Here is a 16266-nt window from a genome sequence, read left to right as displayed (position 1 = left end):
ACAGGTGGTAGGTTGCAGTTTTCTCTGTGTTGTGGCTCTGACGTTTTATCACTAACAAATGTGGTTGCCAAGGCAACCACACAGCTGTTTAGTCTCCTGATACTCGTCCACCTAGGTTGGCTTAAGTGGCAGGAGTTTGGGGCTGTATTTGGTGTTCTGTAAACTCTGTCATTAAATCTTCTCTACCTCAAAAAAGCACATAGAAATGGCCACCCAGTGGCTGTCTGGGTTCACACTGCTAGGTAGAATTCTTTCTCTCTTGTCTTCCTCCTTGCCTATCAGACAAATGCAGAGATCACCGGAGGGAAGGGCCGGCGTAGGAAGGAGGAGGGCATGGTGTGTCCAACGAGAGGCTCAGCCATGAGCCGAGTGGTGGTCCTTTATTCTTGCGTTGCTCTTCACAGCTTGCTGTACAAGCCCCTCCCTTGCTGATGCCACCTGCCCAAGTTCACACAGCCAGCGTGGCAGAGCTAGACACAAATTTCAGTGTTCTTATGTCCAATCTGCTGCTCTTTTTCCTGCACCAAGAGGGGAAAGCTGGGGAATCACAGAGGACGTGGGTCTCCAGGGAGAATGGGGACAGCAGGGAATCACTGCTCGGCTATGCCACCCCAGGTGCCAGGCCACGTCAGCCAGCTCAGCTTCCTTCAAACCCAGTGAGAAACAACAGCTTCCTGGAGTTCAAACTCAGAACCCAGTACCCACCACAGCGTGCTGAAATGATCCATTACTTGCCTGCCTCCTTGTAGTGAATGCCTGCTTTTGTTTTCCTAGCACCTCTCTTTCCACTGGGAGACCGACCCTACCCCATCCCACGGTGGGATGGTCACTCCCAGGGACTTGACCACCACCTAACTGTGGGACTGGACCCAGTAGCCAAGGTTTGGACAATAATGGTGCCAATCTCAGTCCAGAGTGACCAGTCAAAGGGGCATGTAGCCCAGTCTTGGCCAATCAGTTCTCTCCAGTCCATCTGGCTTAGGGACACCGGGAGGGACAGTTGTAACCTTTGAGGCTGGAGGCTGGGGGTTGCCAGCAGTGGCCTTTCCCACCAGATGGAGAGGGTCTGGCTGTGGCCAGAGGGAACGAGACAAACATGTGAGGAGAAATAGGGACACGCAGAGTCAGGAAAAGGAGAGCCCTGCCCACCGTGTGCCATGCAGTCATTCCTACAGCAATGCCTCCCCTGGGCTTCCCTGTTACCCGATCACCCAATTTCTACACCAATTCAAGGGGAAGCCCAGGTGTATTTCTTCTGGCTGGGCTCCAGAGTTACCAATGATGGGAATTACCAGAGTTGTTGTATATTCTCAGGGTAAGTGAAACACCCCAACATAAGTGAATCAATAGGGTACAGTGCTTAAGAGCATGGTTCTGAAGCCAGATTACATGGCTTTGCGAATTCACTAGCAGTAGAAATTTGGCTATATTACTTGACTTCCCCTAAGCTTCATTCTTCTTATCTGTAAAACGGGAATGATAAAGATACATGCATCATAAGTACTCAATATATGTGGGTTGTTATTATCACATGATTGTTTTTGTTTGGGCAGATGATAATAGTACCTGACATGTATAGTGAAGTTTGACTCTGTTAACTTATTCTTTTATTGTTCTTTATATTGGTAATATTTTCATTTGAACATTTTTATATGTATTTGGATTATGAAGAATTGTTGGCTAATACTATTTGTTACAATTAACATTTTTTGAAGGCTCACCGTGTGCCAGGCGGCATGCTAAGTCCTCTACATGATGATCTCACAGCAAGTATGGGAAGGAATGTTTACAAGCCCCTCCTCTCATGGCTGCCTCCACAGGAAAGGAGGGCACTTCACCCAAATGCCCACAAAGAACACTTCCAGCCTTTCTGCCCCTTCCTTGCTCCTCCTTAAGGGGACAGGAGCTAACCCAACAGTCAGAGCTTGACAATTATTTTCTTAGTGGGTGGGGTCGTTTTAAAATGATTGGCAGGTGCCCATTCCCTTTCTTTTCTACCTGTGACGAGCTGTGTGGGACAGGTGGCTGGTCTCATGCACTTGCAGCTTTTCTACTACACCTGGTGGAATGTTGAGTCAGGCCGCACCTGGGTCCAACCGTCTTTATTTCTGGAGGAGAGAGTAGGAAGGTGGAATATAGGCCCATGGCCAAAGGGAAATTCTCAACACGGTTAACTAAACGCCCTGGATTGAAGTTATAGACTGCCCAAGTCAACAGAGTGTTTTATCTAAAGTAACCTATGAAGATTCTGGTATATGGGCTTGGCAATTACAGAAAAGAGAGACTGAGAGAAAAACTAAAGATTGAAGTAATGTAGGTTCCACTCACCATTCACCTGGGAACCTCTGGCCCGAGCCAAGAGAGAAAGACGACCCAAAGCTGCTGTGTCTCCAGTCTACTCAATTCCAACACACTTGCCCCATAGCGTGTGGCCCTCTCACCATACTAACAGTGATTCTAATGCCGAAGGACGGGGATTTTTCACAAGACATCAGCCTGCAGAGGTAAGCTAACTACTTCCTTTGGTGCTTATCAGTGATCTTCTTTTCTAAAACAGGAGGGGAAATTGGTTGTGTTGGACTCACTGTGGGAGTGCGTCATTGCGTCGGAGCCCTGGAGGGGAGAAGAGGTGAGAATCATCCCGCAACCCTGAACAGTACATTACTTGTGCTCAGAGAGGGTGAAGCATCATGCCCATGGCTGCACAGCAAAGTGGCACAGCCTGGATTTAAACCCAGGTCTGCCTGGAAGCACAGCCCATGCTCCTAGCCACTTGACTGCCTCTGTGGCCTAATTTAGTAGTTTACTCACTTAAATGTTACAGAAACAGCAACGTTCAGACCAAGGAAGCTAGAAGGAACAGGTAACCATCTAGCAGAGCCTCTTACCCAATGTGGCTCCCCTTTTTCCAGCATCTTTAGTGGGCGGTCAGCTCATCTCTGTTCAGATACTTCTAGGGATGGTGAGCTTCTCACCTCCCTCCAGGCCAGCCACCCATCTCATTGTTAGAAATGTTTTTTTTTTTTGGTTCTGCCGCAGCTTGTGGGATCTTAGTTCCCCAACCAGGGCTCGAACCCAGGTCCCCTGCAGTGGAAGCACAGAGTCCCACTCCAAAATGCTTCCTTCTAATAAAGGTCCAGCTCTGCCCTCTGGACCCTGCCTAACCTGTTTGCCAAATCCACAAGACTGTCTTTCCTTTACTTGAGGCCTGTGTCCCCTGGAGGCTTCGCTTGTGAACATCTGTTGTTCTCTTATATGCCAAATGCAGAGATACACACAATGCTATTACTGCCCTCATGATGCTCACAGAATAGAGGGGGAGCCAGTTGTAGACACAGAAACCAACAGACCAGAGGAAGAATAAAGTTAAGGGAGACACTGCAATGGTGGGGTTACACGCAAGCTGGCAAGAGCAGAGACTCCTCCACCGATGTGCTCCCAGCACCAAGTGCAGCTCCTGGCACCCAGCTGGGGTTTAATTAATGTTGAATGAACAGAAGAGCCAGTGATGCCAGGGAAGGGTCCCCTGGGAACGTGTTCTCCAGCCTGGAGCTTGGAGGAAAGAGCTGTATTGGGCCAGGGGGAGACTGAGTCTGAAAACCCCTGGCTTTGCAAAATCCAGATTTACTGGTTTTTTTTTTTTGGCTGCGTTGGGTCTTCACTGCTGCGTGCGGGCTTTCTCTAGATGCAGAGAGCAGGGGCTACTCTTAGTTGCGGTGCGCGGGCTTCTCATTGCTGTGGCTTCTCTTGCTGTGGAGCACGGGGTCTAGGCACACGGGCTTTAGTAGCTGTGGCTCACGGGCTCTAGAGCACAGGCTCAGTAGTTGTGGCCACGGGCTTAGTTGCTCCGTGGCATGTGGGATCTTCCCGGACCAGGGCTCGAAACCGTGTCCCCTGCATTGGCAGGCAGATTCTTAACCACTGTGCCACCAGGGAAGCCCCCCAGATTTACTTTTAACATTGAAAACTTGGGAAATCTCATATTAAAACCTGGACTTGGGGGGCTCTCCTGAAAAGTTGGAAGATCTTGCAAACTGGGGCCCACAGTTCCTCCAGGTGACTGTCTCTCTGTGCTGAGAAGCAGTGCTCCTTCCAGGCATGAGCCTCATTCTCCTCCAATCAGCTGCTCCCGCTTACACTTTCCTGCCTGGTCCTCACAGGCAGCTGTGTAGACTCTTGTACTGAATCCACTCCCCTCAGTTTCCTCATTACTCTTATTTGGAAAGCTTTTAATTCAGTGATTCTCAACTTGAAGGATGCGGGAAAGACAGCCTCTTATATACTGGAAAGATTCTAACACAACTCCCTCCCCCTGTCCTTCCTCTCCGCATGCACAATGAAGATCGCTGTCGGAAGCCCAGCCACACCCCTGCCACGCTGGCAGTGCTGAAGTGTGGAAATTCCACCCACGAAGTTTCCCTGATCCTGCGGGAAGATGTGTAGACTCTCATCTCACACAACAGCATCACCCCCCTCCTCTCTAATCATCACTAGAGTTTGTCACCTAGCAACACAGCATCCGTGGGGTAGCAACTGCTCACCAATTCATTCATCCCTTTAGCAGACATTGCCTGAGCTGCTCCCACGCCTGGGATGAGCAGGGACTCAAAAAAGATTTGTTGCACTAATGAATGAAGATTTGGGGATGAATGAGGCCCAAAAGGAGGTCAGACTCTGGAGAAAAACAGATTTAAAAAGAAGATTTGTAATACAGGCCATAATAGATGTGTTTATGCAATACTTTTATTCCAAGGAGGAAGCCACAGTCCTGTATAGGGAAGTCAGAGAAAGAAGAGGGAGTAGTTCAGTCAGGTCTTGAGAGAGGGCAGGAGTTTGTTAGGACAGGAAGATGGAACAGGAGGACCACGTTCCTGGGCAAAGGAACATCACAGGCAAAGGCTCCGAGGTGTGGACCTGCATGGCAGGTCTGAGACCACAGAAAAGTTCAATATCAATAGAGCAGAGGATGTACCAAGATTCCTAAAATCTATATCCACAAAGGTTCAAGCCAGTCCCAACGCTCAGACAACAAGATCAGAGTTCTTTTGAGACAGAAGGTAGACTCGTATCCCTGCGTGGCCCCCTCTGAGCACAGGGCCTGGACTGCCCTGGTCAGGAGAATGTTTGCAGAATAAAGTTGAAGATGAAACAGAGACTGGAAGGGAAGATAGGAACCATCCACATACCAGGCACAACCAAGATGCTGCCTTGGTGCTTCCCAAATACTTTTTTTTTTTAATTAATTAATTTATTTATTTATGGTTGCATTGGTTATTCGTTGCTGCACGGGCTTTCTCTAGTTGCGGCGAGCAGGGGCTACGCTTTGTTGAGGTATGTGGGCTTCTCATTGCAGTGGCTTCTCTTGTTGCAGAGCACAGGCTCTAGGCACGTGGGCTTCAGTAGTTGTGGCACGTGGGCTCAGTAGTTGTGACTCACGGGCTCTAGAGCACAGGCTCAGTAATTGTGGCACACGGGCTTAGTTGCTCCGTGGCATGTGGGATCTTCCTGGATCAGGGCTTGAACCCATGTCCCCTGCATTGGCAGGCGGATTCTTAACCACTGCGCCACCAAGGGAAGTCCCCCAAATACCTTCTTACAGTAAGTCCCCTACATATGAAAGAGTTCCCTTCCAAGAGCACATTCATAAGTCCAATTTGTTCATAAGTCCACCAAAGTTAGCCTAGGTACCCAACTAACATAATTGGCTATATAGTACTGTACTATAATAGGTTTATAATACTTTTCACACCAATAATACATACATAAAAAACAAACAAAAACAAAAATAAAGAAAACATTTTTAATCTTACAATACAGTACCTTGAAAAGTACAGTAGTACAGTACAACAGCTGGCATACAGGGGCTAGCATGCACATTCGCATCTTTGAAAGTTCACAACTTGAAGGTTCGTATGTAGGGGACTTACTGTACTTGTTCCCCTCAAGGTTGTTACACGGCCCACAGGCCCTTCCAGAGCTGGCCCTGCCTACCTCCCCACCCTCATTGTGTACTCCTTCCCTCGTTCTGTTCTTCTTACTCATGCTGGTCTATTTTCTCCATTCATTAATTCCTTTATTCATTTCCAGGCAGGAAAACAGAGACCAAACCAGCTGTTTTAGCAGGGAGAAATTAATGGAGGAAATTGATTCAACAGATATTGAAGGACTGAAAAGGTGAGGGTGGAACACAGGTAACACTGAGATAGTAACTGCAGGAAGCAGCTACCTCCCCTGGGCCTGGGAGGACAAGGGCAAGGGCTGGGACTGTAGAATCTACACACCTGGAGGAGGGGCCATGGAGCTTGGACTCCGACGAAGCCATCATGACGGCACTGCACCCCACCCCCATTTCCTCAAAGCGCCCGTTGTTCCTATGCACCCCTAGGCTTCCTGGTGCAAGCACCCAAGACTCTCTACCTAAAGGACTTTCTCAGGGCCACAGGAGCACACTCAGTGAGAATGCGGGAAGTACGGAAGTGCCAGGACGTTAACACTTCTAGGGCAGCCCTCAAAGTACGGGAGGTGGAAGTTAGTGGATAAATACCATGCTTCCCTAATCCTAGTGTAGGGCAATCCTGAGGACTTCTCTGCACACCTCCCAGAGGGAGTCTGCGATGGAGCCCTAGTTGCCCACAGTGGTAACCACCCATTAATGCACCCTGTATATCAACCACACCCCCTGTACGTCAGCTTCCTTACCTTCCCCGTCTTACTTTCCCACTACTCTTGCTGGGGTTTCGTGGAATCATTTTCAAAATAAGCTACCTGCTCTCAAATTCATGCTCCATGGGCCCCTCCTCCAGGTGTGTAGATTCTACAGTCCCAGCCCTTGCCCTTGTCCTCCCAGGCCCAGGGGAGGTAGCTGCTTCCTGCAGTTACTATCTCAGCGTTACCTGTGTTCCACCCTCACCTTTTCAGTCCTTCAATATCTGTTGAATCAATTTCCTCCAGTAATTTCTCCCTGCTAAATCTGCATTTGATGGAATCGAAAACGAGATGTTACCGGAAGTGGCTCCAGGAAGTAAGCTCTCAGAACGGGATTCTGGAACTGGATCACTTACCAGTCAGATGGCAGTGAGGACCCTGTTACTGATGTTGAGCGGGACGGCGATAAACCCAAACATGCTGGGCCAGCGCAGTGACTAAGACTCTCTCACCTTTGGTAGATGGGGATGGGGTACAGGTGGAAGAAGCTGCATTGGCATCTGCAACGACGCTGTCACTTGAAAAACACGAGGGTAATGGATTATTATAAGGATGGTGGGGGGACTTCCCTGGTGGCCCAGTGGTTAGGGACTCTAAGCTCTCACTGCCGAGGGCTCGGGTTCCATCCCCGGTCAGGGAACTAAGATCCCGCAAGCTGTGTGGTGCGGCCAAAAAAAAAAGGACGGTGGGGCTGGTTGGCTGTTTTAACTGCCACCCAGAAGGAAGAAAACAATAGGCTCAAGTCAGTCCACTATCAACTCAGAGCATAATGTGAAAGTCAGAAAGTCTCCATAGTGACATCTAAAGAGACCCTAATCTCCTGTAGCCGGAGGAAAGACAGGGCTGAAAATCAGGCCCAAGATTTTATTTATGAGTTACAAAGGAGGCTGAACTCACAGCCCCAGCAAGTCTCCTCTGCTAGGGACTGGAAAGGGAAGGAGTGGGGCTCTGAGGCCCGGATGTGACATTTGAGTAGATGCAGCAGAGAACCTAGAGCACCCAGAGTCACCATAACCACCCTGGACGGCAGGACTGGCCCCTCCCCTTCACTGGGGAAAGCAGCTTCCCGTTACCTGGAGACCATGAGAAGGCCTCATCAGAGGCAGATGTCTTACACGATAACACTTGTCCTTGAGATCTGCCCTTTCCTGCCCTTAAGGATTCTAGAACAAAAACTAGGGTCAAGTTTCCCCCAAAGAGCTTCAGAACCTGGCTAATATTTTCCAGCAGGAACATGGAGAACATTCCTGGGAATGGATCCTGCTAGTGATGGACCAGGGAGGGTGGTGCCTGGAATTATAAGGCTGGAATGGGGAGAGTTTATTGATGTGAGGGGAACCCTCTCATGATTCAGGATTTAATATCCTGGCAAGGACTTCTGGAGCCAGTTCTGGTACCCTTTGGAATGGCCAGTTCTGGTACCCTTTGGAATGGCCCCTTCAAGCCTGGAAACAATGATGTCCTACAGAAAATTAGATGGAAATGCTGGCCTTGCTTTAGCAGTGTGAGGAAAAGGTCAAAAGCTGAGAGAGGTAAGCATGTTAGGATGGATTACGTTAAACCAGTGAACCTGACCATGATCTCTAGAAGACACTGTCTTCACTAAAGCAGTACGGAATGTACCAGTGAGAGGTCAACATTGTTGAGAAACTCAATGGTAGCCATTCTCTGTGGGCCAGGGTTTACACAAAAGATGCAGCTGTGTACCTGGGCTCCCTAGTGCCAGTATGCATGATGGGATTCTGAAATAGCAGAGGCCAAGTGGTAGCACTTAATCAACAGAGGCAAGACACGCAAAATGACTGTAATGGGGAACAAAATGGGAATGGCAATCAGGTGGCCTTTAACACAGAGACCTTGAGGTGATTGATGGCTTTGGCAGATGGCTGATGTCAGGCATTAAATGGGAAAAGTCTAAATCTCTCACCTATTTAGCAGACATTAGCTGGTTCTTATGCCCAGAACCCATCAAATGAAGGTGAGGCCAAGTCCCCTCAAGAAAGGACCCTGCAATGCCACAACAAGTAGTATATACTTATATACTTCTATAGCTTCTCCAAAAGGACTTTTAATCATTTACCAGAGTAACTGTACAATACAGAACAGAGGAATGCCAGGATCTTCTGAGGGCTCTTAGATATGGGTCTGAGCTGACACTGATACAAGGAGACCCAAATACCATCATGGCTCCCTTGTTAGAATGGGGGTATATGGAAGCTGGTGATACCTGGAGTCATGTTCCTCTGGTCATTTCCCAAATCTGTGAGTGAGTAATCAGAATGGATATACTTATTAGCCAGCAGAACCCACACATCTATTCCTTGACTTAGAGAGTAAGGACCCTTATGTTTGGAAAAGTCAAGGAGAAGTCCGTGAAACCGTTGGAGTTCTTTCCTTGGCCAACATCATGTATCAGAAGCACTCCTGCATCCTAGGTGGAATGGTAGAGATTAGTATCCTGTTTAATTCACTGGTCTAGCCCTTGTAAAAGCCAAATGGATCATGGTAGATGACAGTGGATTATTATAACCAAATGGTAGCCCTAGTCACAGCTGCTGTGTCAGATGTAGCATCTTTAGTGTAATAGAGCAGCAACACAGCCTCTAGCACTCGGTATGCAGCTATCGACCTGGCAAGTGCATTCTTTTCAATGGGCAAGAAGGAGGCTCAAAGCAGACTGCATTCACCTGTGATGGACAGACGGCCACACTCACAGTCTTACCCCAGGGCTAAGTTAACTCTTCTGCTTTCTATCTATCGTATAGTCCTAAAGAATCTTGATCAACTGGACACTGATCCTACGATATACCACATCATCTTGAAGCTGCTCGTCTGATAGGATGTTAGAATGATCTCTAAAAGGCACAGCTGGAGTGTATAGCTGCTATAGTTCTCTGTATGTGGTCTGTAACTGCTCACAAGGTTAATAGTTATTAATTCCTTCTTCCACTATCCACTCTGTTTCTTTTGCCCTCAGCCAGGACTTCAGCAAGTTAGGGTTCTCTACCTGGTAGAGTGCCTTAAAACTTCAGGTCTGGGGCTTCCCTGGTGGCGCAGTGGTTGAGAATCTGCCTGCCAATGCAGAGGACACGGGTTCGAGCCCTGGTCTGGGAAGATCCCACATGCCGCAGAGCAACTAGGCCCGTGAGCCACAATTACTGAGCCTGCGCGTCTGGAGCCTGTGCTCTGCAACAAGAGAGGCCGCGATAGTGAGAGGCCCGCGCGCTGCGATGAAGAGTGGCCCCCACTCGCCGCAACTAGAGAAAGCCCTCGCACAGAAACTAAGACCCAACACAGCCAAAAATAAATAAATAAATAAATTGAAAAAACAACAACAACAACAACAAAAAAACTTCAGGTCTAAAAGCAATTAAAAAAAAAAGCAACTTCATGTCTAAAGGGTTTTAATTCTCAGTGGCCCTGATTTGTTGGGTTGCTTTAATTTCCCATTAACTCTTGCTACTCGACATGGAAGTAATAAGAGGTGTTACATAGGATCCTCTGGGTTCCAGACAGTTTTGCCGCCCCCTTTGTAAGTAACAACTTGCTTTGCTAATTGGGGTGAATCATCCCAGCCAGTAGATAACCTCTTTCTTTACCACTTGGGAAGTGCCAAATGTCCAGATTCCAATTGAATGGAACCATAGCCGTGTCCCCTAATATTAGGAAATATTCCTCCTTTGGGAACTAAGCCCTCCCATCAAGCTTAAATGTGTGGGAGCAGGAATTGAAAGTAGGTGTAACCGTGAGAGGAGCTGCTCCTGTTCCAGACCTTCAAACAGCACCACGTATCGACCACGTGTGTAAGACAGTCTCCCCTCCTTTCAGGGTGTTCTTCTCAACTGGCATCCAAACAGAACCTTCAGTAGGTCATTCCACCATTCTTTCAGGCCAGCCGCTTCTAGGTGATGGGGTACATAGTAATTATTACTGAGTTCTACACACGCATGCTCACAGCAACAATTCTTTTGCTAAGAAGCCATTTCCGGGTTTACCTGGTAGCGCAGAGGTTAAGAATCCGCCTGCCAATGCAGGGGACACGGGTTCGAGCCCTGGTCCGGGAAGATCCCACATGCCGCGGAGCAACTAAGCCTGTGCGCCACAACTACTGAGCCTGCACTCTGGAGCCCGTGAGCCACAACTACTGAGCCCGTGTGCCACAACTACTGAAGCCCACGCCTACAGCCTGTGCTCCACCACAAGAGAAGCCACTGCAGTGAGAAGCCGGCGCTCCACAACGAAGAGCAGCCCCCGCTGGCCACAACTAGAGAAAGCCCCGTGCGGCAGCAACAAAGACCCAATGCAGCCATAAATAAATAAATAATAAATAAATCTTAAAAAAAAAAAGAAGTCATTCCCTTGATCAGATACACTGCTGCGTGAAATACCATGAAAGTGCAAAAGGCATTCCAAAAGACTATGGATGGTGATGCTGGGCGAAGCATTGCTGACAGGAAAGGCAAATCCTATGCAGAATGCATATTTATTCTAGTAAGGAAAACTGCTGCCCCCTCCATAATGAAAGGGGTCCAGTATAACCAGCCTACAGGCAGGTGGCTGGCTGGTCCCCCTGGGGGATGATGGCATGCAGGGTGGTAGGTCAGTGCTGGTCTCAGCTGTTGGAAGGGTAAACACTCAGGAATGACAGGAGCCAGATCAGCTTGTCGAGGGGATGGCCTTATTAGCCATACATATTCTCCATCCCTGTCACATGGACCCGCTTGAACCAGAGTGTCCAGGGAAAGACGCTGACTGACAGCTGCAGAATGTGTCATTTTGTCCACTTGATTATTGACATCCACAGTAGATGTCCCCTGAAGAGCATTCACATAAGACACAAATATGGGGGACTTCCCTGGCGGTCCATTGGTTAAGAATCCATGCTTCCACTGCAGGGGGTGTGGGCTCAAACCTTGGTAAGGGAACTAAGATCCCGCATGCCACGCAGCACGGCCAAGAAACTAAAGAAAAAAAAAAAAAAGGCAGATACAAGTATGTCCACACTGTGCCCCGTTCTGAGCGTTCCATCCACATACCTCCTCCCCAGATTCCGTTACTCATCTTCCAGTCCTGTTCCTTCAAGTCTCTGTTAGCCACGGCCCGTAAGTAAGTCTAATTTCAGGTCATCTCTAAGTCTAGACCATGTGGACAATGAAATATTCTGCTCCAAGTTTTGCCCCTTAGGAGGATTTCTCTTCACCATTGTTTTTCAAGAGCACTCATGATTGGGCTTTTAATGCTGATGGGGTGACAGGTGATGGGGAACTTTATAATGGAAGGATCAAGCTGAAAACACCTGACTAGTCACAAACAGAGACAACCTGGCTTTATGTGATGCATTGGGAAGTTCACATCCATTATAAGGATGCCATCAGCAAAACCCAGAATGTAGGAAATTCTAAAAGACAAATGATCTGGTTTCTTAAAAAATTTTTCAAGGAGAGAGAGGAAATGTTATAGATTAAAAGAGGCTTAACAGACATATCAATCAAGTGCAATATGTGGACCTATTTGGACCCTGACTGTAACAAACCAATTATTAGAAAATCATTTATGGGATAATCAGGAAAATATGAATACTGGTGACTGGATATTAGATGATATTAAGGAATTATTATTATTTTTTTTAGGTATGATAATTATGTTGTGGTTATGTTAAAAAACAAAGTCCTTAACTATTAAAGATTGAGTCCGTACCTGTTAGAGATACATACTGAAGTCTATTTATGATTGAAATAGAATGAATTGTAAGATTTGCTTTAAAATAACCAGGCAGGTATAGAGGAAACAAAATTGTATGTTGATAATCATTGATGCTGGATGATGGGTATGAGTTCATTATATTATTCTACTTTCGTGTAAGCCTTAAATTTTCTATATTAAATGGTTGTTTCATTTTGTTTTAATGTATTTTGACCTTATGCTCTCTTTGGCCTCATTTCTCTAGTTTCTCTTCACATCGAAATTTCTTCAAAGATTAATCACTCCCTCACTCCTGTTCTCTCAATTCTCTCTGGTTTGGTTTTCAGCTCTGTCGCTCCTTTTGAAATTATTCCTGCCGAGGTCACCAAGGGTGTCCCTGTTACTAAATCCAATGGTCACTTTTCTATTGTCCTCCTCTTCCTTGACCTCTCCGTGGCATTTTACACTTTTGATCCCTCCCTCTTGCTTGGAACACTTTCTTCCCTTGACTTCTGAGAGGCCACTCTCCTGGTTTCCCTCCAACTTCAACGGCCACTATCTATACCAATTCCAGTCCCGTGATTTTGAATACACTACAGGTTCTCAACTTCCGGATTTAAATCTCTAGCCCTGCTCTCATCCCTGAGAATTCTCTTTCAACACCTTCCTTTGCGGTATCTCCACTTGGATATCTCAGTGGCAGCTCAGGTATAACATGGCCAAACTCCATTTTGGTTTCCCCCATAGCTGCTCCTTCCCCAGTCTTCCTCATCACGTTTAAAAGCACTGCCATTCATCCAGTCTCCCATCCTTGAAGCCTCTCTCCTTCAAGACCCCTGTCTAATCCATCAGCAAATCTGGTCACTTCTACTTTCAATTAGTGCCCTGAATCACACCTCTTCTCCTCAGCTCCCTGGTTCCTCTCTGCTCAAGCTCTCACCTGGGCAACCTGATATCCCAGAAAGCATAGCCAGGGCTTTCACCCATCATTTCAGTCTTTTCCACTCCTTCCACTGTTTAATCTCCTTTATCTTTATGTTCTTCTCCACTCCTTAACGTTTTAATCTACTCAATTTTTAAAATGTTTTCTAAACAAACAATGGGCTTTCCATCAGAAGCCAGTAAGTGTTTCAGGGGGCGTAACTGAAATCTGGCCTGATGTCAAGGATCTGTTTCACAATGCCAGGCAGGGGCAGTGGGTGGAGAGTGAGGGACAGACAAAGCCAGACGGTCATCAGCTGATCATTGTATTTGAGTGATGCGCACCTGGGGGCTCATTTTACCATCATGACTTTCGTTTATGATAAAAACGAAGATGACCGACTTCTCTGTAACTTTATGGACAGGAAGTCTTACCGGGCTCTTCAGGTCCGACCTAGTGGCTCTGATCTCGACCATTTAGTGAGGGCTGACTGTTATTAACCGCTATTAGCGCGGCACTGATCCTTCCCGAGCTCCACCAGGGCAGGGGCCCAGCGCTCTCCGGCGGGCTCACGTCTGCAGCGCCCGCCCCCGCCTCGGTGCCTGCTCCAGGCCGGCGGCCAGGACACCTTGGCGGCAGCGGAGCGAAGACGCGGCTCCGTCCAGGCAGAGGCCCCGCACGTGCAGCCTCGGGGACCCCGGGCACCTGCCTCCCCCGCCCCCACCGCGGGCACGCGCCGCGCCGCCCGGGGGGCCGGATGAGGACTGGGACGGCGGGATGGTGATGGGAGTCAGCGAAGGTTAAGGGTCGACATCCGGACAGAGCCCTGGGGTGAGGGTGGACCGGCCGAGGGGAATCTCGAGTCAAAGCCAGAACAAAGGTTGGAAAGAGCAGAGCCCGAGGGCGCGGCGGCCCACCCAGCGCCGGGGCTGGAGGGCGGGCGCGGCCCGCTCCGCCCGGGCCCAGGTGTCGGGGTGTGGCCGGACCGAGCCGGCCGCGGCCGCCGGGGTCTCCCTCCTCGGCGGAAGTGCCCCGGGGCGCCGGCGGCGCGGGACGAGCCTGGGGGCGGAGCGGGCGGGGACTCTGGGCCGCCTGCCCGCGCCGAGCCGCCCGCCGTCGCCTTTGTGTCCGGATCTGGGCGAACGAAACCGCCGCCGGCTTGCTTTCCGGTCCGAGTTCCCTTTTCAGACCCGCTCCCACCCCCTCCACCCGGGCCCTCGGAGGCCGGAGGAGAGACTCGGTCTTTTAAAAGCAGATGTGGCCCCTACCCGCGCCGCCTGCGGAAGTGGCGCGGTCCCCGAACCTGCCCGGTCCCCCTCCCCCCTCCCCCGCCCCGAGGCAGCTGTGCGCGGGCCCGGGCCGCACAGCGAGGCGGCGGGGCTGTGCCGTGCGTGGCGGGGCCGCGGCGGGAAGGCAGGGGCCGGGTGCCGGCGCGGCTGCGGCGAGGAGACCCCGCAGAGCAGGAGGCCGGGTGCTGGACGGTCCGCCCCTATTATTCGGGGCCCGGGGGTCGAAGGTACGAGGACGGAGTAGACAGGACGCTGCCCAAGGGGCAGGCAGCGCTTGCACACAGGATTCCGTGTGATGTCAGCAAGCCACCTCTCTGTGCCTCGGCTTCCCGGTCTGTATAATGGGAATGGCATTTGTGCGGGGTACCTGCGGTGCTGGGCAGATCGCCCCTCGGCCTCCTTGCTCCTGAAGGAGATGCGCGCACAAATCTAGCAAAGGTGCCATAATACGCTTCCACGAGGGACAAACCCAGTTACACAGGTTTTCGCTCCGTCCTCCCATTAAATATTCTGAGGCTTCTGGCACCGGGCCTGTGCTGGGAGGAGGCTGCCGTGATGAAGGCAGGAGGCTGGGCCTGCAGGAGCCAATAAAAGAGACTCTTTCCCTCTGGCCAGGAAGTGGGCCTTGGAAGCCTGCGGAAGCCAGCCTGCCTGCCCTGGGCCCTTCCGTGTGCCAGGGCCCAGGGTCTCCAGGTAGTGCCATCCACTTGGAGTATCTGCTCCCTGAACTGGTTTTAGAAAGGCACGTGACCTGAACACGGTTGGTGCTTCTAAATGATGGTGAGATTACTCGGTGTAGACTGTGAGAAGCCAGACCCTGACCCTTCAGTAGGCTGAAAGATCCTTTTCTGTTGCCACCTCTGCATTATAAAGAGCTCCAAAGGGACCCCCTTTCCTCCCCAACTTTTCTCAGTCCTGCAGTGCTTAGTGCCTGATGCCTTCCCTCAGTCGGTACCAACACTGTGGCTTACTTGGTCTTATCCAGGCTGTTCAGTAGGTGAATATTGAGTGAATGGAAGAAGTCTTCTTTTGTCCCCCCCTGCATGCACCCCACAAGATGTAACTAATTAATAATCCCACCTACCGTTTACTGAGGGTCTGTGCTGTGCCAGGTTCTATGCCAGGTACTAAGTTCATGCTCTCCTATAAGAGGGGGCATAGACAGGTCACTTGGGCAGTGCAGCCAAGCCCAAGCTGGACGCTGGCGTTGGATGGACTCTGGAGGCAATGGGCTGCTCAGCCTGCTCGGCCAGGCTTGCACAACTCCAGTGTCAGAAGGCCCGATATTCCCAGGGCGGGCACCTGGGCGGTCATTCTGGAAGCTTGCAGGACCATCAGTTCAGCCAGGGTCCAAGTCCTACTGATTCTACCCCTAAATGTCCCTCAACTCCATCTAGGTCTCACCATTTGTCCCCAGATCATCATCCAGAGCACCCTTCCCCTCTGACTGCCAGTTCTCCCTTTGTAATCCATCCCTACCCTACATCTTTTGGTAAAAGCAAATTCCGTCCTTAAAACCCCAGGGAGTGGGCTCTTTGCCCTCTGAATAAATCCACACTTTTGGGGCTGGCTCAGGAGGCTCTGGCCACCCCAGGCTCCATATTTTTAGCCTGTTCTCCAGCCACCCCGCTGCAGGCTTTACGATGCAGCAAAACGGAACAGTTCTCA

The 16266-nt window shown here is 49.8% G+C and overlaps 1 protein-coding gene across 1 annotated transcript in view; it reads right to left on the bottom strand.

Moving 5' to 3' along the window:
- Positions 1-2472: 2472 nt before the first annotated feature.
- RBX1 (ring-box 1) overlaps positions 2473-16266 on the bottom strand; it is a 61933-nt gene continuing 48139 nt past the window's right edge. Inside the window, exon 6 of the mRNA XM_068560571.1 lies at positions 2473-2548. Coding sequence (XP_068416672.1) covers positions 2510-2548 — 39 coding nt within the window. The 3' untranslated portion in view covers positions 2473-2509. The remainder of the gene's footprint in view (positions 2549-16266) is intronic.

The sequence above is a fragment of the Eschrichtius robustus genome, chromosome 13 (genome assembly GCF_028021215.1).
Source record: "Eschrichtius robustus isolate mEscRob2 chromosome 13, mEscRob2.pri, whole genome shotgun sequence".
Taxonomy (NCBI): domain Eukaryota; kingdom Metazoa; phylum Chordata; class Mammalia; order Artiodactyla; family Eschrichtiidae; genus Eschrichtius; species Eschrichtius robustus.
This window is presented reverse-complemented; position numbering and strand designations above follow the sequence as displayed.